The 22,977-nt window shown below is 39.5% G+C and overlaps 1 protein-coding gene across 7 annotated transcripts in view; it reads left to right on the forward strand.

Annotated features, from left to right (window-relative positions):
* FAM171A1 (family with sequence similarity 171 member A1) overlaps nucleotides 1-22,977 on the forward strand; it is an 89,094-nt gene that overhangs the window by 61,566 nt on the left and 4,551 nt on the right. For all 7 annotated transcript variants that reach the window (XM_080583474.1, XM_080583475.1, XM_080583478.1 and 4 more), the window contains 4 exons: nucleotides 817-975; nucleotides 6,017-6,193; nucleotides 20,050-20,166; nucleotides 22,648-22,762. In XM_080583474.1, coding sequence (XP_080439600.1) covers nucleotides 817-975; nucleotides 6,017-6,193; nucleotides 20,050-20,166; nucleotides 22,648-22,762 — 568 coding nt within the window. The remainder of the gene's footprint in view (nucleotides 1-816; nucleotides 976-6,016; nucleotides 6,194-20,049; nucleotides 20,167-22,647; nucleotides 22,763-22,977) is intronic.

A 22,977-nucleotide genomic window follows, 5' to 3' on the forward strand; every position in this document is an offset into this window, starting at 1 on the left:
ATTGACTTTATAATCCAGGATTTAAATGAGAGATGAAATGAAATAGTGCCTGATACAGTCTTAAATCATGTTACAGTAAGACCCTTCAATTAACACCTAGTGATCCTGAAAAAATGCTAAAACTATACAAGACGGAGGAAAAAAGAGGAATTACATGCCAAGTAATCTGGTTCTGCTTAGATGTGTACTTTGCATGGGAAAGTATGGAAACTGTTTTCACCCAAGCTTTGTCAAGTGAATCTTTTTATCCAGTGGTTTAAATAAAAACTGACTGTTAGTAGTAGAGACAGTTAAGATAGCCAGAGCTATGTAAAAATACAGTGTGGAAAGTACCCGAGTTAATTGGGACTAGAGTTGTAGTTTCTTAGAACAACACTTTAAAGAGTGCAAACTAAATTTAACTTTCTATATCAAAAGAAACAAAATGTAAACAAAAATGATGAACAGGATACTTTTCTGAGCTTTCAGATGCACTACCTCTGAATTTGATTTTAATTTCAGTGACATTCATTGAAAGAAGCATGTAATTAAATTTGAAGTGATCCTGGCAAATAATGTAGTCAGAAAAGATTCTGACATCAGATGCTTTAACAATTTTGCTCGGTAGTGCTTCTAGAAAAACAATAGCAATTGCAAAACAAATATAAAACTAGTGTTCTTCCTCCATGTGCGCAATAGCCTTCTGATATCTCTGTCCTTCTCAAGTTATTTTAATTTGTAATGAAAACAACTGTATATATGCTATATATGCTATAAATGTGAACTCCTAAATATTCTGGCCACGTTGGATATAAAGAAACTTTTAATTTTTTTTAGGTGCACGGACTCAGCCACAAGTTCACTTTCAGAGAAGATCTGTGAAATTACCAGAGAACACTAGCTACAGTGATTTGACAGCATATCTAACAGCAGCCAGTTCACCCTGGGAAGTGGACAGTTTCCCTTATTTGCAGGGATTAGATGGAAATGGAACAGGTAACCCACCACTTTGGTTTTGCTCTGATTTCAAATCGGTCAAGGTACCAACTCTTGACCATATTGTTTTTTCCATCCCTGTTCCAACAGAATGTAAATAACATTACATGTTCAACTGCCCCATCAAAATGCTGTTCTAATGAGCAGTTTTCACTTGGCAGAATTCTTATGGTATTGACATCAGCTGGTTCTCCTGCTGATAATCATAGTTAAAGAAATCAGTCTTTAGATTAATGCAGAGAGCAAGGGCCCTCCTAAATGGGACCACTGAATAGCAAAGATGAAGACTCCTTGGCCTTGGAAGAATAGAAAAGTTTCTTATACCTGTAGTTTTGAACTAAGTCTCCAAATATGTCATTTTGCATGTGCACAAACAAAAACAGAGATCAATGTGAAGGGGCAAAAGAGAATTTAAATTGAGAATGCAATAAAGTTTCTTGTTGATTTTTTATCTAAAAATATGTGTATCAAGTATTTAATACTCTGTTTTATTAAATCTAGATTCAACAGAAGCAAAATTCAGCAAAATTCTTCTTGCACCAAAGGGAAAACACAACCAGTGTTAAATTCAAAGCTATAATACAATTTATGACTGCAACTGCCTGTTATTCTTCTTCCACTTCTCATTTAGTCTGAAATAATTGGTGTTATGTAGGCTAGAGAAAAATAGATGAATTGGACATAGAAGGCTTAAAATGCTTAAAGTGTTGCAAAAAGAACAACATGTTCTCTGTGTCTGTATTGGCTTAGAAAGAAAGCAGTGGACTTGCAGTGCAGCAAAAGAGATTGAGATTAGTGATTAGGAAAACCTGCTGTGGTGTAGGTCATTCAAGCTATAGAATCAGTTGCTTGAGGGTGTTGGACTGAATTAGAAAATCACCTGTCAGGATGGCACAGGCATAGCTGCTTTGAAGCAGGCTAAATAACCCCTTGAGGTCCCTCCTTGCTGTTTCTCAGGATACATTTACTTGTGATGTTTTGATCTAGGTGACTGTGAATGCTAGGTCATGCGAGCAAAGGGTATGTGACTGAGCCTTCTAGTTCTTCCTTGGGGTGGGGGGAGCAGGAACTAGCAAAATAAACTTCCCTTTCCTTTGTTCATATCTGAATATCTCTTTTTTTATTACAATTAGAAATGTGTCAACTACCTTACTCCAACCCTTCTGTCTGCTTCAGTGAATACATCTCATCCTATCCCTTCATCTGTCGTTTCCCCATTCTCATCTTCAACCTTCAGTTTTCTCTGGCTGTTTGTAGTCAAACACGGTCTAATATCTCTTATCTCCTTGTAAAATGAAGGGACATACCTATCACATTCGTCTCTCTGTATACTTCCTAATCTCCTTTATTTTTATCTCTAAACCCACTAAACAAATTGTTGACAACGTGCGGGGAATTCCTCTCTCCCAGTGCTTTTCTCAGTGCTCTGCACACCAGCTTCCCACACTTGCATTTATTTAGTGGCATTTTGGCAAGGCCTGTTTTCACATGATCACCACTCACAGGAACTACACAAGTAGGACATCATCTTCCTCCTGTTTTACCTCCTAGCCTCCTACGAAACAGATGAATGCACCCTTCGTTTTCTTAGTCTTCTGTATGCTAGCATGCACAGGCTACAAAGGGGTCTTTTCTGTTTGAACATGGGTGTCCTGGATCTGACCTTTGTTAACCTTCAATTAAAAGAGTGTGCCAAAAGATCAAAATGATTTGCAAAGAAATGATTTTTAAGAGACTGATAAGAGTCTTGTCTTCTGAATATTGTAGTATCTAGTACGGTAGAATATAAACTGTGAATACATTATATTCATATATGCATAATGGAATAGGGGAAATGCATTCTATTTTTAGAAGAAGTTTCTCCTGCTGTGGAAACATTAAACTTCAAAATCTTAACCTTGGATCGACTTCGTTTTCTTCAGCTGTGAGTGACTTGATGAAGATTTCACCTGAAAAACTTTTGAAGGAATAAAAAATGAGATCAGCACCTGGGGATTAGAAAGAAAAGAAGAAACATATGTATAAATTTTAGAATTCTTAAGCAACTTTGCTGCCTCTCCACCCACCTATTACTCTACTGGTCTTTCACAGATTATTTATAGGTCTGTGGACTTCAAGAGAGGTCCTCCTATTTAAATCGTTTCAGTTCTGGCTCATTTTTATCCAGTGACTTTGCAGTTACTTTAACTAAAACATATTCTCTATGAATTCAACAGTTGTTGTTTTGTTTTGTGAGATCCTAAATGGATATTGAAGTAGTAACATGGGCCAGTGGAGATTCATTGCATGAATCAGCATGTTCCAAACATAAAAGTTCAAACAATTTTGCTGCAAGTAGTGATAAGCCTGTATAGTGTTAGCTTATTGTTTGTATTAGTCACCACTTGGAAAACAGTAGGATGGTTTCACAAAATATCCTTTTAACCAATCTAAACAAAACTTTCCATTGTCTGCAGGGATGGACCAAGCTGTCTAATAATCATTACTCCTGCTGTTTTTGTAGGCTGTTTCCTTTTCATAAAGAGTCAAGTCTAAGTCACAGTGGATTTTCCTCTGATTTTTTTTTTAGAGCTCTTTACAGGTCACCAGATGTCAAAAATGGAAATAAATAAATGAAAGCTGACATTTATTGAAGTCCATTCCCATTTAATTTGTGCATGTGCTTTTCAGTTGTATAGCATGTGAGAGTTTCATAAGTATTGATTTTAATTTACCTTCACAACTGAAAGGAGACAAACATATCTTTTTAATGAGCATTTACATACTGTACAAGATGGCAAACTGAAGGTTTTTTTTTTTTCTTCTTGCCAGAGATCGGTAGATTTCAGAAAGTTCGTTGTCTTCTAATCTAACTTCAGCCCAGTACTGAGCAAAGTGTCAGCACACCTAAAGTAAGAAAGGCGTGAGCAGTGTTCATCATTAGGATGCTTCTTTTGGGGCTAGATATGCATTTTTTTTGCAGATATTGAAAGCAGATATGCTTTATTGAGACAGGAATGAAAGCAAGATTTGAAAACTTCAATATCTAAAAATAAGTAAAATATAATTTAATCGTAGATATTGATCTAAATGTTTCTAAAATCAGAAATTTCACTTTTTCTCGTGAGGAATTTGGATATGCCAGAAAGGGATCAGCTCGTGGTGCTTAGCAAGAGGAATTTATTTCTCTGATACCAGCCGGAGAAGCTTAGTGGCCCAACTCCAGTGACCTGGGGACAGGCATCAATCAGACAGAAGTTACAGGTACATGGGAGAGGCAGGGGACTGAGTGATCACGAATAAAGAAACGACGTTCCCCACCAGTTCCCTCCTCTCTTTCTGCTTCATATTCTAAAGCTGTAGGGGTGTGATACCATGCACCATTGGAGCCTGTAATATAAAGGCTTGGGTAGGCTGGCAGCTTTCCCCTGTTCCCAATTTGAATTCTTAAACCTTATTTTCTGTTTGTTTTTTGTTTGTTTGTTTGTTAGTTTTTCCTCTCTGTTACCTGTGTGGCTCTCTTACAAGGCAATCTTTAGTGCTCCTGTTTTCTCAGCACTTTAATCCCCCTGCAGGACATGCCCCTGCCCCTCAGTTTGTGGGAGATCAAAGCCAAGTGTGTGCCCTTGTGTGTGTGTTTTCATCCGTCCTTGGCCTGTCAGCTGGGGAACAGCAACACTCTCCTTGAAACGTGGGAAAAACGTGCGTCAAAGTAGATACTGTTGTAAACAAGCCACATGGAGAGTTACTTGTGGTTATTTCGCATGTCTTCAGTTTGGCACCTCTTGCAAAATTCAAAGAATTTAAAGTTCTTAGGAGTTTTGAGGAGTTCTGTCTTTTTTTTCCTCTGCTACCGCCGCTCCTCCTGCCCTTTCCTGGTGGTGTCTGTACTTTGGTGAGCAGACTGTCCCTGTGAGGCACTGAGTTTCACAGAGGCCATTCCTTGACACCTAGGAGACATCGTAAAGGTCTTAATACTATTGTCCAGCACTCCCTCTGTTGTCTTGAATGGATTTGCCCTAATGAAGACTGGCACCAAGATACTACATATTCCTGGGGACTGCTTGTTGCGCCTTGGTGTAGCTGATGGGCACACCACCTGGGTGAAAATGTGCTTTCACAGGCAGTTAGTGCAGATATCAGGCAACAGGATTATACGAAGGGTGTAATCTCTCTCTGCCAACCAGGCATCCCAGGCAGGCTCCTTTTCTTGCATGCAGAGATTAGCCCCGCAGCAGAATTAGCAGCTGCACAACCACCAAGGCCAGCACAAAGGCAGGGCAGCTGCTTTTAGCAGCAGTGCGGACCCAGGTGGGCTCAAGCCCCTTGCAAAACTGGAAGGTCCATGTCTTCGGTTTAGACTTCTGCAGGTATTGCTTTGAGCTCCAGATCTTCTTGGTTTTAAGCAGTACCTGAAGCTTTTTTCCTGAATACCTGAATACATCTTCCTTATTTTTCTGTTATCGATTCATTTGGTTTACCTAGCTGAAGGGTTATACCATTTTTTTTAAACCACGGTGTCGTGAAGTATTGCCCATTGGCATATAGTTTAAACATACAGAATACTAATAATCTTGCATAGATAAGATAATACTATCTATCAATTTAGCTTGGTTGATTTCAGTGGAAGACCAAACAAAATATATTGTGGCACTTTTAAACATGAGCAATCCTGCGTGCAGTGTCATTGCATGTTTGGGTGTTGATTATAATGCAGGATTATACAATCAAAGTCTTGTGTGAGGTGGTGTTCTTTTGTCTTTTTTTTTTTTTTTTACCACGATTATGGCTGTGATTCCTGTATTAGTTTAAAATGAATGAAGGTGCAAAAATATATGCAGGAGAAATTGCATTGTATTTTTCTTGTCTTCACTATTTTTAACTTACTTAATTTTGGAAAATTCCAAAATACATACATCTTGGTGAATTTTGTAATGTAAGGAAGATTAATACTACCTTCCCTTGAGAAATGTCAATCCAATGCTGTGGTGTTGAACCACATGAGCGTGTCTTAAACTTCAGGAAAGTCTGTAGTCATAATATTCGTTCATTGTCTTGGTAGGAAACAGCACTAGGTATGACCTCACCCCTGTCACTGCGGTCAGCGTTCACCTTCTCAACAGCGATGGGACTCCAATCCCAGTGAATGGCCCCATCTATGTAACCGTGCCTCTGCCAACAAACAGCAACTTGAAGCACAATGCACACGTTCCAGCATGGAGGTTTGACCAAAAATTCGGTAGGTAACATTTAACTGTGCTTCCTTAGATGGCTTCATTTATCCGAAAATAGTGTCTCACTGCATTTGTTATGTTATATATTGAAGTCTTCACTGGAGTGTGCAGAAAGAGGTTTTTTGTCTAAAAGGAGAGAAGACAGAGTTTTATTATTCAAGTAATATGTACTATATATGTAAATATACTCGAGTAGCAAGTCGTGCCACTTCCAGACAAAAATCTTTTGTAAATGTAATATTTTACAATTATTAAATATTTTACATAAAGCTATTTTGAGAGGACTTGATTTCAGCCAGAGACTGAGAAACAGACGTATCAGCTGCAGCATTGAAGTGGAAGTCTGGAGAAATGGAAACTAGCCTTATCTCTGCCACCAGTCAGCTATTTGACCTTTGGTCCATCTCTTTTCTCTGTGGCTCAGTTTCCTGTCTGACAGATAGGAAACATAATACTGACTCCTTTTGTAAATCACTTTGAGGTCGACTAATACCATCAAGAAAGTACGTGTAGATGATTAAAAAAAAAGTCATGAAGTATTTTGAAAGGACAAAAAGCCTAATTAACATAATCTGTAAAATGCTCTCCGTTTTTTACATTGCAGAATAACTTTTGCTGTTGTGAGCAGGATTTCTCCAGAAATCTGTGTTAACAGGCTCTCTGGTTTTTTGATGTAGGGGTTCTTTTTGTCTTTTTGGTTTGGTTTGGTTGGTTTTTTTATTGATTTGTTTTGTTTTCATTGCTAGCTGGTATATTATGCTGGCCTTCTTTATACCTTCAAAGTGTAAAGAATTAAGAGTATAAGTCTTGTCCTGGTGATTCTACTTCAGTTATTCCATTGTGCCCTCTGAAGTATATACCAGATGGTTGCTAAGAAAAAGAAGTCAAGGAAGAAGAATGGAAGGTGAGAAAAGCGGAGGCTGTGAGATAGAGAGAACGAAAAAGGAGCCAGAGATGTAGATCATTATAGACAATCAGTGGAGCTTTGTCCCTGCAAGGCAAAAGTTTTGAGCCAGTTTATGATCACATCCAGAAGTAGAACTAGCCTGAAACGACTGTGTTGGGGGAAGGGGAGGGGGAAGAGAGAGGTGAAGGAGGAAATAGTGTTTTTGTTTCCTTCCTGCCTCTGTTTGCTGAAAAAGGCCATTTTTTTTTTCTCTTTCAAATAGCATTCCTGCTAAATCTTTTGTCAGGAATTGGATGTAGAAGAGAGTACAGCAGTAGGATTTAATAAAGAGTAGTTTCGAACACAGTACAAAATTGAACAGTAGAAGAAGCGTGTGATGATGGATTCAGGGTTTCCCTTAACTGGGGAAATGTTGGTTTTCTTGTGGTGCCCCTAACAGTAAGTTTTACTTACTTTCTGCCTGACACTGATTTTGATTTGTGATTCTAGAGAGTATTTTGTTTTCCCTTGTTCAAGAAAAGGCTGGTAAGACTGGCTCACATTTGCTTTCTCCACAAGAAGCAGTCCATCCCTAATCCTTCCTGTCAGCTGTGTTACAACCGTAGCATGCCTCACTGCTAGTTACTCACTGCTAGTAAAATGGCTCTGATTTTGATAATGGAGCTTTCTCATTTATGGCCAAATTTCCATGCCCCTTTGGTGGGGCCTCAAAAGCTCTCTCTTACTATGGAAGATGTATTTTTACTGTTGCGTATAAAAAGCTAGTTACACTATTACGTGCAGTATATATTAGTATAGATAAATATGGGCTCATTAATTAGTGCTGCAGCTTGAGGCTCCAAATCTTGAGACAAGTTCAACCTTGTTTGCTTCATGACAAACTGCTGGAGCACTTGTGGTGTTGTGAGGAGAAGGCATGAGGACTACTAAACAAAAAGTGTTTTTTGTCAGGGCTCTTGACTCCACAAAGCCATGGAGAGGAAGGTATTGAAGACATTATGCTTAGGCTCCAGCTCACACTTAGCTGAAGTAAGCATCTTTCCATGCAGCCGAAGACATTGAACAAAGACTCATTTAAGCCCTGACTGCAGCATGCCAGTTCTAGCAGAATTTTGGCCACATCCCAACCAATTTAAATTAGAGCAGCCTAATTTAATAAGTAGAGCAACTACTCTATCTTTTACGGGCTACATTAGCACCCTAAGGGCTGTCAACCTAGCCATATGTAGCGCGAACACGGTGGTACCCTGTCATTCCCCGAGCCTGTTGTGCTTGGAATCTGAAGGGAGGAGGATGGATGATAACTGGGATGGCTCCATGCTGGAGAGATGTTTACCAGGCAAGTAAGTTGGTGTAACATTTGCATTGCCGGATCTGTGCCTTCTCAGGATAAGCCCTCTAACCTCATTATTCTGATTTTGTCTTTCATTTCAGAAGCTGTTTTTTCAGTGTTAATTATGTTGTGGTCTCTCCTTAATAGATTTTCAGTGGCTTAAATTTTCACACTTGTATCTGAAAATTGAGTAAATGCCAGAGATGGAAAACTGTGAATGTATTACCAGGCAATAATGCAGTGCTTCTCTCTAGTGTATTTGCAGTACAGTGGGCGCTTGTTCATTCAAGCTATTGTTTTTGTTCAGAATCCATGTGGTTGTCATCATTACTGTAGGGAGTGTAATTTCTGCTCTAAAAAGCAGAAAAACTTTTTCACTTTTAGGGGAGGGAGTGGGGAAGGGACAGAAATACTAGAAATGTATTTCGATTCTTAGAATCGCATACGTTCTGCTGAGCTCATGATGTACTGATACAAACCCAGTGGCATCTGACTGGAAGTGCAGAGATTTTCATAGTTTCTACAGAAATTATGCATATTTGCATATTACAGCAGCCAAAAATAATTAATGGCTTCTTAGGATGTTTACCATAAACAGTCTGTATTTTCATTGCCACAGTTTCTGTCTTTGAGGAAGAACTGGAGAGAGAAGGGGGAGAAGCAGCATAGTTTGCTTAAGGCTGAGGGTAGCTCCAATGACACTGATGAAACAGCCAGCCAGAAAAAGCAGGCTGACATCAGAATAAGACAATCTGCTGCATCTAGTTTATATTGTTACAAACGCAATGTTTCATTACAAAACAAACTTATTGCCTTGTGTGCATGGTGAACAAATTAAAGCAGTAATACCTTTGTGAATAATTAATGAAATGAAGAGCATCTAACTATGCTCTGGAGAAGTTTTAGGACAAATAAATGCATCCAACCTTGTTCTTGTGCTGGAGATACTCTGCCACCTTTCTCTGCAGCAATTCTTAGTGGTGGTAATAGGCACAGGTGCATTGATGTTGTGGAGACATACAGTAAAATGCAATTTCATCAGTCTGCACTGTTGATATACCTGTATCTCTCTCGGATTTCATGCACCATTGAAAGAGTGCTTATATCTCGTAAGTTTTGAACATAAGAGATACGGATTTTCGTTTTTATAATCAGGTTCGCTTCGTGATTTTTGTTTTGGTTTGGTTTGGTTTTCCATTTTCTAAGTCCTGTCTTATTTCCCTCCAAACTCTGAAGTGGTTGAAAACTTTTCATTTTTTTCTTTATCCATAAGCAGATGTTTGGGATCATGACGTCCTCCTCGTGTGTTTGCCTTGATGTCAGTAGGATTTACAGCAATATACACCAAATTTCTGTCCTGGACTTCTTTCTAGCCTTGTCCATTTGTGTCAGAAATTAATACTACAGATCCCAGTTGAAATTAAACTTTTTACCTCCTGCATGTTTTCCAGCTCCCACCAGGTGGCCTGAATAACACAGCAGTTGTTCAGCTGTGTTCTCCTCAGCCACCATTGGAGTGGTTTTTGCTTTATGCTAAGGTGCCCGTTTTTCATTTGAATCAGTGAGCAAAACTGTAAGACCAGAACTCTTCAAGTTTCAGTTTCATCCCATGTGGTATGGAAGCGTCGTGTTGCCTGTAGACTACTAGATCTATATGTAGAGCTGTATGAATGACTTAATAATATTACTAAATACTACGGAGCACATAATGTGGAAGTGAAGTTTATTCTTAATGACAGTACCGATGCATTTGCTTGTTTCTGAATCCCACCAAGTAACAAGAAAATATTTTCAACACTTTTCAACAGTGTGTGGCAAAGGGCTTGTGGAGTGAAGGGGATAAACCTCCTCCCTTTGTCTCCTCCCTCCTTAAAATGTGTTCCCTTTTGTGCACTAATGTATACATGAAGTTCAGAGTACTATTTCTCTGTTCATACTCCTCCCCAAACACTTGGTGACATGACCTTGTTGTGTTTAAATTGCTAGCATCTTCACAGAGGAGGAGATTTTCCCCAGTGCCTGAAAGCTCAACCATGTATTAATGTAAAGTGATAGCAGACAAGTATCTTGGGGAACTCTTTTTATAGCTTTATAAAGAGCAATACTTTATGTACTCTCACTGTGCTGTGTCAGTGCTTTCTGACTGCATTTAATGCCATAATAGATATCTAAATACATTGGGATGTCTGATACTTTTTACTGGGTGACGTGCTGCCTTCAGTGAAAAAATATCCATTGATTTTTGTGGAGTCAAAATGTCCTACGTGTTCCTTCTTCAGCAAAATGAAGATAATGCTTTCTGTGCTCATAAGAAGTTGTGAGAATATACTTACGTATAAAGACTGTCGGTACCTATTTAAACCTGACTGGAGTATGGTTTTGCTGTATTTCATGTCGGTCAAGTGGAGCTCATTTTGTGTTCCTAGTGCTTATAGGGAGAGGGGAGCAGCTCCTGTCAGGATGTGTAGCAGGTTACGTCTGCCTGTCTATTAGTTGTAGATAAGGTGACTTGTAAAAGTCTGCAATTTAAACTTCCCATGTGGTAGCAATAGTAATTCTCCTAAAGGAAACAACAACTTTTTCATAGTTTGAAATGCATTCCTTTTTGTTGTGGATTCAGTTAACTTCTCATTGCCACCACATTCATGCACCACACGATAGACATAAAATAATTTAACAAAAAAAATATGCAGTCCATGCTCTGGACTTAGGTCGGATGGACTGTGTTTGGACTACGTACAGCTGCGTACGTGATCTGGGACTTCATGTGCTTCTCAGTGGGTTTTACTGGGTTTGCTACGTGTAAGAGATGTGCATAACGCTGTTACTGTAATTGGCTTTTGTATTGCCCCGAGTCCCAGCAAAAAATGCATTACTGTAATCAGCGCGGTGAACATGTTCTCTGCCCCCAGAAGCCGGGTTTTAATACAAGCAGTATAACCAGAACCAGAGCGTCTGGTTCTAGATCGCATTCTCTGGTAATGCAGAGATTTATTTGCAAATTGCAAGAAGATGAAGCCTCCGCAATGCTGATACAAGTTCCTTGACAATTTGAATTTCATTTCCATTCTGTGATTCTGTAATATGAGAGGGCACTGCTTTACTGCGAGGATGACAGAGCACTGGCACAGGTTGCCCAGAGGGGTTGTGGAGTCTCCTTCTCTGGGGGTATTCAAAACCCTCCTGGATGCCACCATGCACAGTGTGCTTCAGGTGATCCTGCTCGGCAGGGGGGTTGGACCAGATGATCTCCAGAGGTCCCTTCCAACCTCGCCATTCTGTGACTCTGTGACTTCCTTTCTGTGTTAACTGTCAAGGTTAGATTATTCTTAAAAACTAAATACACTGAGGAATACAGATTTTTAACTAACTGCTTTTAAAGAATTTCGTATTTTGTGTGTTGCCATAGAAATGGCAGCTCCCAAACCCAGCTTTTTACCATATACGATGTCTACATAATAGGTGCAGATATAATTGCAGAGTAGTAGACAGACCTCAGCAGTGAAAGGAAAAGAAAGAAGCTCTTCCCCCGATGCTTCACAGTGTTGCTCGCTGAGGTATGTTCTCACTATCTTGAGTCCTTTGGAGAGGTGTAGTGGATCACAGGAGGCAGTTGGGTTTGTTTGTCGATATGTATGTTGTTTTTAAAATGAATGTTGTGGTCTTCACACGTGTAAGTGATGTGAATGGACTCTTTGATCCTATCCCCGCCTCTTGTGCTGTCTGAGCTGCGTGAGTGGTGGCAAGAGGAATTTGTGGCAAAGCGGAGCTGGTAGGGCATTTTGGGGAGATTAAGAGGACGTCAAAGGAATCAGGTCGGTGCCAAAATTTGATATGTGCAAGTAATCTACCATTATGTTGTCAAGGAAATCAAACTTGAAACAAATAACATTGCTTCTGGGAACAGGTTTTATTAATAGACTATACATTGTATTGTGTAGATGGCCCTGTAGCTCCACCTACAGAAGCCACGCAGTAGAAGGTGGGACAAGATAGACATCAAAACTCGGGAAGTGGAGAAAAGCAGCTGCACAAGCAAGCGCTCTTGAGTTGGAGAGGAATTGAAGGTTGGTGGAAATAGAGGTAGGAGTGCATAGAGCAGGAGGGCACATCGAGTGTGAAGCATCTGGCTGGGGTTGGAAGAAGCCGGGGAAGCCCTGGGACAGCCTTGCTCTGAGCCTTGGGATGGTAGATAAATCACAACAGGCTTCTGCTTCCACTGCCAGCCTGAGACCGTGAGTGTGACGTGAGGCTGAATGAAGGAAAAGGCATGCAGTGTTTTGAGTTGCCTCATCCTTTTACTTATTACTTGTTCTAATAATTTTGTCAATAGCTGACTGTGATTAATAATATGATAATATGATTAAAGGCAGTATCTTTCATGTACACGAGTGACCAGGGATGGTGGCTCAGCAAGCATAACTAAGCTTTCCTTTTTGAAATATAATTATTAAGCAAGAATTATGCATGGAAGTCATTTTATTTAATAAGTCACTTCTGTTCTGGCATTCTGGAAGGAAATACTGACGGGACCGAAACAATGCTTTCAGTTCCTGTACGATGTGCTCTGCCTTCTGCCCAGACACAATTAAAATTATTAAATAAAAACTGGCATGTTCTTTTGTTATATATTTGACAGGTGATTTAAGGGGAAGATGAATAGAGATTGCAAAGACATTAGTCATGAATCGAACTGGTAGACTTTGCAGAAATCTTCCAGGTAGGTTAGAAGTGTGTGTTTCCCTTAGAGCACACCAAATAATGATGGTGCTGCTAAACAGTAGCAGGACTTAGCCACGGAAGGCTTGTGTAACCAATTCTGTAACACTGGAAGAATAATGAAAGTATGAGCTCAGAGCAGGAACGTTTATTTTTTGATGTTGCCTAGCAACTCAAAAAACAAAATTGTAATATTAACTTAAATGCTGACAATTTTTAAACCTGTGTGCATTGGGGGAAGGAAAAGGAGGAGAGTAATCTCTACCGATAGTCACAAGAAAGGATTTTTCAACCTCCTATTTCCTTGTTTTTTAGCTGCTTATAAAATGAACAGAAGTAAAACTAAAAAAGCCATCCTTCTGTAGGAAAACTTCCTATGCAGATGCAGATTAGAGGTGATTTTCTGATGGAAAAAGAAATCTGATAAGCAGCTTTCAGCTGGTAGAATGAAAAGCTACAATTTATGTATGTCAGAACGTACTTCAAGAAGTTATTTTCACAAACTTGCCCTTGATTAACTCTCCATAATAACATTGCCATTGGAAGTGTCTAAATCAATTACTTCTAGAAACACTGACAGTGTGTTCTGAATATCCTTTGCAGTCCTGCAGTCTGTCTGATAATAACCTGGCTCTTTCCTTTTGACACAGACACCTCTATTTAAATGTGAATCTCTGCTTAAACAGGACATTCCTACAAGACATTGTAGACATCACAGAAGAGTTCTGTGCTGAAAGAAAACCACTTCTCATTAAAAAATATTTATTTAAAACATCTACGCTATTAAATAGTACTGTTAAAAGTGTCTGTCTTTTCTTTCAAAAAATCTTTTGTCCAGGGAAGTTAATGTTGTGAATAAAAATAAATTCATATAATGGGATTAGGGTTAATTTGCTCTCTGGCTAATTAAATCCTCTCATTTGCCAAACCAATTGGAAGGAAATCATTTGTGCTGTATAAGTAGCACAACTTTGGTTCCCTGCTTGATACCTTTCAGTGTGATTGGATGATCCTATCACCAAGTTGTTTAAAAGAACCAAAATAAAAAGCAAACAATACTTAGTCAGTGGAAGACCCTCTTAACAAAAGCTCATGTGTAAAAGTAAATTATGGAAAAGAAACCACAGCTGCCATAAATTTAAACACCGGTGTTATTTAGACATTATGACTGTCCTTAGGAGAAGCTGCTGGCTACAGGACACTCCTCCGACTGTCACTTACCAGAATTGTTTTGATCAGCAATAGGAAGAACACGCAATCAAAGTAAGCAGAAGTCATTGCAGCAGTAACGATCTGGAAGGCTCTGAATTGGTCAGCTTGGAAAGTTTTGATATGAACTAAGCACTGCTATACATTCCCCAGAGGGCTGAGTTCGGTGCTCGAATGCCAATGTGCAAACTCCTATTGAAGTCAGCACGCCCAGCTAAAAGGGGCATTCGTCTCCTTTATTCCTGACTTTAATAGGAGTCACATGCATCCATCCAGAGCAGATGGCCTCGCGTGGCAGTTCTGCCTGAATTCAGCCCAGTCCTGCATCCCGTAAGCCAACAGGAGATTTGCCATTTACTCGAGTTGGAGCAGTGTGTGATTGTCAACATGCACAGTCACACACATGGAAGCCAGAGGGGCGTACGTTTCCACTGATTTTACTAGAGATTAATCTAAAATAATAGGGTCTAGCTTTAAATATATGAAAGTAGTGTCTTGTTCAGAGGCGCCGTGCCTCTAGACTACAAAAGCAGACCCATTTGTGCTGTCTGGATCCAGCAAGCTGTCACATTGAATAGCATCTTTGAAGACAATAGGACATGTCTTTTCTGGGCAGGCTGGCCATACGTGCAGTGACCTGATTTTGTAGAGAAATAGTCTAGAACAGGTTTTATATAATGGATTTTCTGCAATAGCTGCCCATCTGGACACTCTCCTTGCTGAAAGTGCCTATTTTTAGAGCTGATTTAGAAGTAAGTTTAATAACAGAAAGGCGTTTTTAGTGCAGTATGTGTGTTAAAATGGAGATCTAATATGAAAACCTTTTGCTGTTAAAATTACTCAGGATAGTAACCTCTTGTCCCCATTGGAAAGTCCTAAAAGCTGTCTGAGATAAATAAGCATGCTCATCACAATCAAAGTTGCAGCAGAGTAATAACTCTAGCAGAACTTATTTCTCCTGCTCTGCTGAAATCTTCAAACTGTCTCTGGTATTTGGGTATTTCTGCAGTCAGATGGAGCTCAGCTTTATCTGATTTTTTTTATTAGAAGTTTTCTTAAAGTACTCTCATTTTTTATATTCTTCGCAGTGTTAATGATGGTAGTTTTCTTACCTTACTTAAGCTAAGTGTAGAAAGGAGTGCTGGGCAGCTGTTTTAAAGGGTTTTTAAGAAGAAATTTGTTAAACGGCAACATTTATTCCAAGATATCAGTAACACTAAATGTAATTTTTGTGAGGAAGGAGTTAAGAAACTCCTAGGTTCTCCCCCTGCCATTAGCTTGAGCCAGGAGACAGCTCCCCTGACTTGAGTCCTGGATCAGCGTGTTGGCTTCACCGAGCAGTAATAGAGGAAAAAGTGGAAGAGAAATGTAAAAATGATCTATAAGCAAGATTGTCTCTATATATAGAAGTTTTCCGTGAAGCACCAGACACTCTTTAAGAATTGATGACAAATTGGCTCAAATGGTGCCGCGCTGACAAACTATACTGAACTTGCTGTTTCTGCTCCAACGAGATATTGGCATGTTTTCTTTGGAACTACACAGTCAGTCTTGAACAAAAATGATCAGTTCCATTACATCCAGTCGTTTGTATTTCTGCTTGTTTATAATCGTGTATTCCTTGCTGCTTAACAGTTGTTACACATTGTGTATAACTTAGCAAGCAGGGGAGCTGCTCGGTTGTGCTGACTTGGGAGGAAAAAGGAAGTAGATGATATAGGATGTTTGGAGAATAATGAATTAAATTATCATAACACTTAGCCGTGCCTGGAGATAAAACCTCTGTTCCCTCCTAAATCCTTCTGCTTAGTTCTCCTGCAATTGTAATCCTGCCTGCACAGAAGAAATGAATACTGCTTGCCTTTATTCCGTTTGCAAGCTAGTGGATAGAACAGAAAATGTAAGAAGTTCTTTATTCACCACCCCTCGGTCTTCACTCTTGCTTACAAGAGCAAGTATGTGAGGACACAGGGGGTGGTTAGCTGCGCTTTTGGAGAGCATCTTGCTTTCCGCTGCAAGAAGGAGTCTGGAACGGGATAAGGAATTCATTCTTGACACTGCACAGCAGCAAACTGTTACTTCTCGAGGCAGCTTGAAATGCTAAGAGCGTAGCTCGTAAGTACAGCGTGATTGACTTTTGCTTGGTAGAAGGTCCAACATTAGTCATTACAGTGAGGTGTTGCACATGGAGAGTTATAAAAACACTGCTCGGTGTTTACTGGGAGTTGAAAAGTGACCAGGATGTTAGACCCTAGGAAGGATGAAGTATGAGAGAGACCTCGGAACGCCCTAAGGGACTTACAGAAAGACTGAAGGCACATCAGCTCCCTCCAGTAACACTCTGTTGGCTTTCAGCTACTTGATCACAAAAGAAACAATACAGCACTTTGTGTTTCAGATGTTTCCCCTCAAACCTGTCTTTCGGCTGCTGTTGTGAAGGATGGAGTTCTTCATTCTTCTCATCCCACTGTATGGGAGGATACTTTTTTATTAGGGAACTATCGGTAAGAGACGGCAAAAGTATAAGGCAAGTTTATCAGCAAACTATTGAACCAGAAAAATATTAAAAAGGGCAGCCAACGAGATTGTTTACCTATGGGAACCCACACTTGGCATTGCCCTGATAAAGGAACTTATGTCAGTGTCATTTTGAAAGTAATTATTTTACATCTGTCCTCACATACTAACATGTAGGGTATGCTCAACATAAGCGTCTAACTCCTGTCTGAGGGTAACCAGTATTGGATATATGTCTCTTAGGTTTTTAAAACTCCCAGCTGTGCATAACAGAGAGAAGAAATTCCATTTTTCCCAAGTGTTACAGCAACCATTACATTTCCTCGTGTGTATCCAGTGGTTAGCAAAAACGGGCGATCTAAACGAGCAGAAGACAAACGTGAAACCCAACCGACCTTGTGCAGTCGACTCCATTGTTTGCATCCCTTGCAAATGCAGGGATTCCTTTCGTTGCTAAAATATGAGCAATCCGAGCTGCTGCTTGGTTGGCAGGATGGCAGCTGAGCTCTGCTCGCTGCGATAAGAGTGTAGCCTCTGTTAGCTCCTTGATCGCTGCATTGTGCAAGCTGGGTATTACCGAGCAAAAGGCTTTTAAAGAGGCATTACAGGGATTGTGTTTGTTGGAACGCGGCGTAGTGCGAGGAAGGCAAGCTGGACACAAGTTCCCCCTAGTGAAGAAATCAATAATTGCTTCTGCTCGAAGAGGTAACTAACTATAAAAATAGATGACAAAGATAGCAGTGAACTTTGCTATGTTACCTATGTATGTGTTTTGTTTTTCCTTAAATTTAGGGGGGTTATAGATTCTAAAAGCAGTAGGTTCATCACCCAGGCCCTGCCATTCTTCTCTTTTTTGATCAGCAATTTTGTATCTGTTATTGTTTTATTTCATGTAGTTGTGTGTTTGAATAGTTTGAATATTCTCTTTTTCTGGGATAGCAGTTTTCTCGGTATGTCCACAGGGATTCTTTTTACTCCACAGATCTTGCAGGGAAAAAAAGAAAAAAAAAAAAGAAAGTGAAAAAAAAATTAATCTTACAGTCTTCTTATCAAGTGGCATTTTTAGGCACAGGATAGAATGGCCCAATGGGCTATTTTTCAGCTTGTGGTTCATGTCTGTTACCATAATGCATTCTGAAAAAAGTGCATTGGTAGAAAATCTTCAGCCATCCTGGAGAAGAAAATGAATCTGCTTTTCCTAGTTTTTCCAGAAACTTTTACACACAACTGGACAATTCAGTTCTGTTCTTCTTGATAATTCCCCACACTGGGTAAAGTAATGGCTACATCAAGGGGTTCGGATACAACATTTCTTGACGCCATGTAATCAAGTCTACACACACAGATTTTGGTCTGTCTGGTACTGTGAATCAAAATGACTCGTCTTGCCTGACTTTCTAGGTGAAATAAGATATTATTGCTACTGTGTACAGACGGAAAATGGTACTTGGAGAACAGAAAAATTGTCAGTAATTTCTTTCTCCTGTTGGCCACAAAGTCAGTTTGGTTTCAAATACAGAGCCACTAGTCAGATGGTGGGCTTCAAGGGTGCACTTACACAGGAAAAATCAATAGTAGAGAGGAAATAAATACTCAGAAAAGCCATTCTCACACAGAGAGGGTCTGCACAGGTGGATAATCCAAGAAACATGGAGGAAATCATCAGGATCTCAGTGATATTTAAAATAAAAAATAAAAAAGCATCTCCTCCATGGGTTCTGCATTGACTGCTAAACGTACAGATGACTTGCATCCACAAATGCTCGTGCTTAGTCCTGAGTGACACCTGATGAAGAGCACCTTTCCAGGAATGCTCTGCAGGAGGCTATTGAAGGGAAAGGGATTCACAAGTACAAGGTGCAACTTGCTTTCAAGTGAGCGTTTGAAGCCAAGTAAGGTAAACACAGCGTTCTGCCTTCTTTTTAGATAGAAACACAGAGGTGCTCTACGGAAATGCAAAGGGATTTATGCCTTCTCTGTATGCAGATGAGCTGTATTGGTAGTGGCTGCAAAGGACCTCCTAGTTCAGGCTGCGTTACTGCAGTTGGTACAGTACGCACTGGTGATGCCAAGCCAGGGCTGCAGCTTCAGGAAATGCTTCTTGGGCCTGCCTTCCCTCCACTCGCTCCTGTTTTCTTGCAGCTGGGGAATCTTTTTGCACAGACCCATGCAGGTAACCCGTCTGTTACCTGCAATCTGAATAGTTAACTCTCAGCAGTGCGCGGTGTAGCAATCCTGTGCTGCTTTCAGAAAAGATGGGAGCAGTCTACAAGCCAAAATGGATTTATTTAATATATTAGAAATCAAGGTGATTTTTTTCTCTGACAGCCCCAGAATTAGATATCTCAATGAATTACAAAAAAAAGACTAACAACTGATTTGGTCATAAAGGTGTGTTGTAGCCCAATTCTTGCAACATAGCTTATCTTAGAAAGGCTCTCATCTAATATAGATCATCACTCTGGACTATTAATGATGTTTGTTAACTTAAACACACGGTTTTAATATTGTCTGCGCTACTTATTTTGAAACGGTCAATTCCTAAGTCTAAAAAATTTATTGTACTTCCTTTGAGAAATATGTTTTAGAAAACTCATCGTCCGTTACCAAGCAAACAGCATTCCCCAGCGCATACACACTGTGAATGACTAACATTGCTGAATGAAAGTGATGGGACAACTTACTTTTACACTTACTGGAAATAACATTTTTAAGCCTGTCTTCTGTATGGGAAAAACGACATTTCTGGGAACACCACTTGCACTGCCGAGAGATAGAAGGGTGGTGTGGAGAACGCGTGTGGTCTGAGAGATGTGCTGTCTCTTGAAATAGAGTTTTTAAGGGGGCTGTCTACATATAATCAGCTCCAGGAATATCATTCTTTAAAAAAAGTGGAATCTAGTATGACAATAATTATATTCTATAACCCCTTTTTGAAACTTTGAGTTGTACTAAATTTTAAGGACTTTTCTGTACAGAGCTTCTGAAAAGGCCTCAGGGATGATTGCCTGTGGGAGCCCTCAGATATTATTGACAGAAACGCATGATCTCCTACTTCACAGCAATGCATACAACACCTAAAGCACATCGATAGGTTACTGTTTGCTTTTCCACTTGTTTGCAGAGGAAGGTGTGGATATATCTGTAATGCCTTTCTACAACCTTTATATTTACAGGGACATGGCTGAAGAGTAGTTTGGGCCTTGTACAGCAAGAAGGAAATCAGTTGACTTGGACTTACATTGCACCTCAGCTGGGCTACTGGGTTGCAGCTATGTCACCTACTATCCCAGGTAAGATGGAATTGAATTTTATTGATACATCCATCATTGAGTAATTATTTATTCATATATAATGTTTATATTTTTCAGAATGACCTCATCTGAGATGCCACAGCTTGATCAATAATGGATTATTAGAAAACAGAAATCTGAAAGTAAAGGGCTAAAATCTTTTGGGGACTGTGGGGGGCAAAAATTGTGCTCAGAAGTTGTTTCGAGTATGCTAATGCTAATCTCTGAACCGTTTCAATGGGACACTTTTTAAAGTGTTCCTGCTTTGATGCATTTGTCACCACTGCCTGGCAGAGCCATTGCTAGAAAATGAAGGGAGTTGTAACGTCAATGTATTGGTATCCAGTAGGTAGAAAAATATGTTTTATGAAGTTTCTTTACAGAAACTCCCAAATTAATTGATTCACCTAAGATCAGCATTATCCCAGGTCAGACGTTTACTAATGAATTGATTGATCATAACATTTTTTGGACTTTTTTTTTTCCCTGAAGATGCCCATTTTGCTGTGGCTTACGCTTTGCATCATCTTGGTGACCGAATAATTTTCACCATGATTAACTTAGGGTAAAAGTTGCAGGAGGTGTATCAGTAGAGTGGCCTTGGCAGATGGACATACTGGTTGCCATCTGCAAGCCTCTTTGCACATCTTCAGGCCGTCGCTCTGAACTAGGTGTTAAGTTTACATCTGTGCCCATGGAGATTATTAACGTTGCAGCCTGTTCTTCCTTCTTCCTATCTGTGGCTGCCTCAGGTTTCTTAGTATTAGTTCTTCAGCCAACAAAAATCAGAGATACCTCTGTATAAATGAGCCAATAAAACAAGCAAAAATCTCCTATTCTTAGAGAGGATGAAAACCAAATACAGTAGAAATTAAAACATTCTTGCCTTGGCTGTACAAACTAAATAAACTATATCTAACAAAAAAAAAGCAAACTCTGACATGAGGACTTTATTTTTAAAGTCTACTTGTATATTCCATGAAGTCATTTCATGCTATGTAGAGATTTTTTTGTGTGTATTATACATTATGTAAGCTTTTTATTTAAGGTATATTACCTTAAACTGCTAGAATATTCATCTGATTCATTGCTGACTGGAGTTTAGGTAAAGGTGCAGATCAAAATAAACTATCATATTGAATTGAATGGAATTTTACAAAATAATTACTTTAAGAAAAAACAACCACTCTGAGCCAAATGTCACAGACTGTAGGGAAGTTCCACTAGCCATGAAATTGGGACTGTAACTCTTAAGTTAGGAGGCAGCCTGTAGCTCTTAACAGGAGAAGGCCTACGTTTGTCTTTGCAATTTAACTTGTATGGCAGAATTTCTGCTTTTATTCTACATTTCCTTCTTTCTGAGGGCTAGACCAGAATTCCTAAAACTTTATTGTAATGGGAGCAACATTTTCATGAAAAAATCAAATAATTTTTCTTTTTGCTTAATGTATCAACAACAGTATCAATCAGTTATGTAAAGGTAATAGTGAGATAGAATGTATAAATACTTAGATTTCCCAAATGTAATCTACTTGATGTTATTTTTAATCAGGGTAATGTCTTTTTGCTTATTTTGTCTCCTCAATGAATCTATTCAATTTCTTATCTTAATAAATGGACAAAAGTGAGCTTTGCTTTCCTAGCAGTGGCGCTACAGACCACTCAAGATCCGCAAATGAGGATTTACAAACCTCATGACCTAGAACCTTAATGTTGCTCAAGTTTGCTGTCCTTCACGGTACATGCATGTTACTCTGTCAGCTGGTGCTGTACCTCCTTGCCTGCAGAGGGAAATTTGGGCCTTTTTTTCGAAATCATGATAAGGATTTTGGAAACCAACAGGGTTACACATGCAAAATCGTGCACAGATGCTGTCCACATGTGTGCATTCTCTGTATGTTAGACCATTTCCTAAGCATTATTGGAACCTGGAGTTACAACACTGTTTCACTAGCGGTTTGCTTTTAAAGCTACTGAAGATCCACTTGGCTTGGCTTGATCTAGACTTAAGAGCACCAACACATCTTCCAATGAATCCTGCATTGCAATGTGTGTACTGTTTAGTGCAAAGCAACACAAATGTCCTTAGAGAGAAGTTGTTCGCCACAGAGCTGCTACATGCATTACAGTGCTGGAAGATGCTGTGACGACTTTTCTGCAGTGATGACAGCTTTAGTGCACTGTGTCAGCATCAGGACCTGGAAGGCAGCAATCACTGATGCATGCTCCCATTGAAACTAACTGCTTTTCCACAGAATGATCTATTTGGACTTGCAGACATGAAAACCAGCACATGCTTTCTCCACAACTTGCTCCATTCTTTAGAGGCGGTCAGCCCAATAGGCACCAGGGCTTTGAGTGGCAGTGTTGCTCACTTAGCATCCTGATAACCGGGGAAGATGTCCCTCTCTGTTTAAACTACTGTTCCTCTTATTGTTTGCAGTTTGTTACAGGTCTAAATTCTCTTTTCTGGCCTTCCAGGTCCCGTTGTAACACACGACATTACCAGCTATCACACAATGTTTCTTTTGGCAATTTTAGGAGGGATGGCTCTCATACTTCTAGTCTTGCTGTGTCTCCTTTTGTATTATTGCAGGTAAGATTCACCATCCTGGTTACTTAGGTCATGTAAAAAAAAAAAAAAAGTGTAAACTTTTTTGTGCTCATGAAATTGAAAGCTGTTACATTGAAACTTTTGTACTTGGAATGAAAGAAGAAGAAAGCAAGTACTTGAAAATGAAAGAAATAGATCAATTTCATGTGTTCCTGGTAGCATATGCAGCATATATAGTCCCTGCCTTTGGTAGGATG

This window comes from Anser brachyrhynchus (assembly GCF_964034855.1).
Source record: "Anser brachyrhynchus genome assembly, chromosome: 2".
NCBI lineage: Eukaryota > Metazoa > Chordata > Aves > Anseriformes > Anatidae > Anser > Anser brachyrhynchus.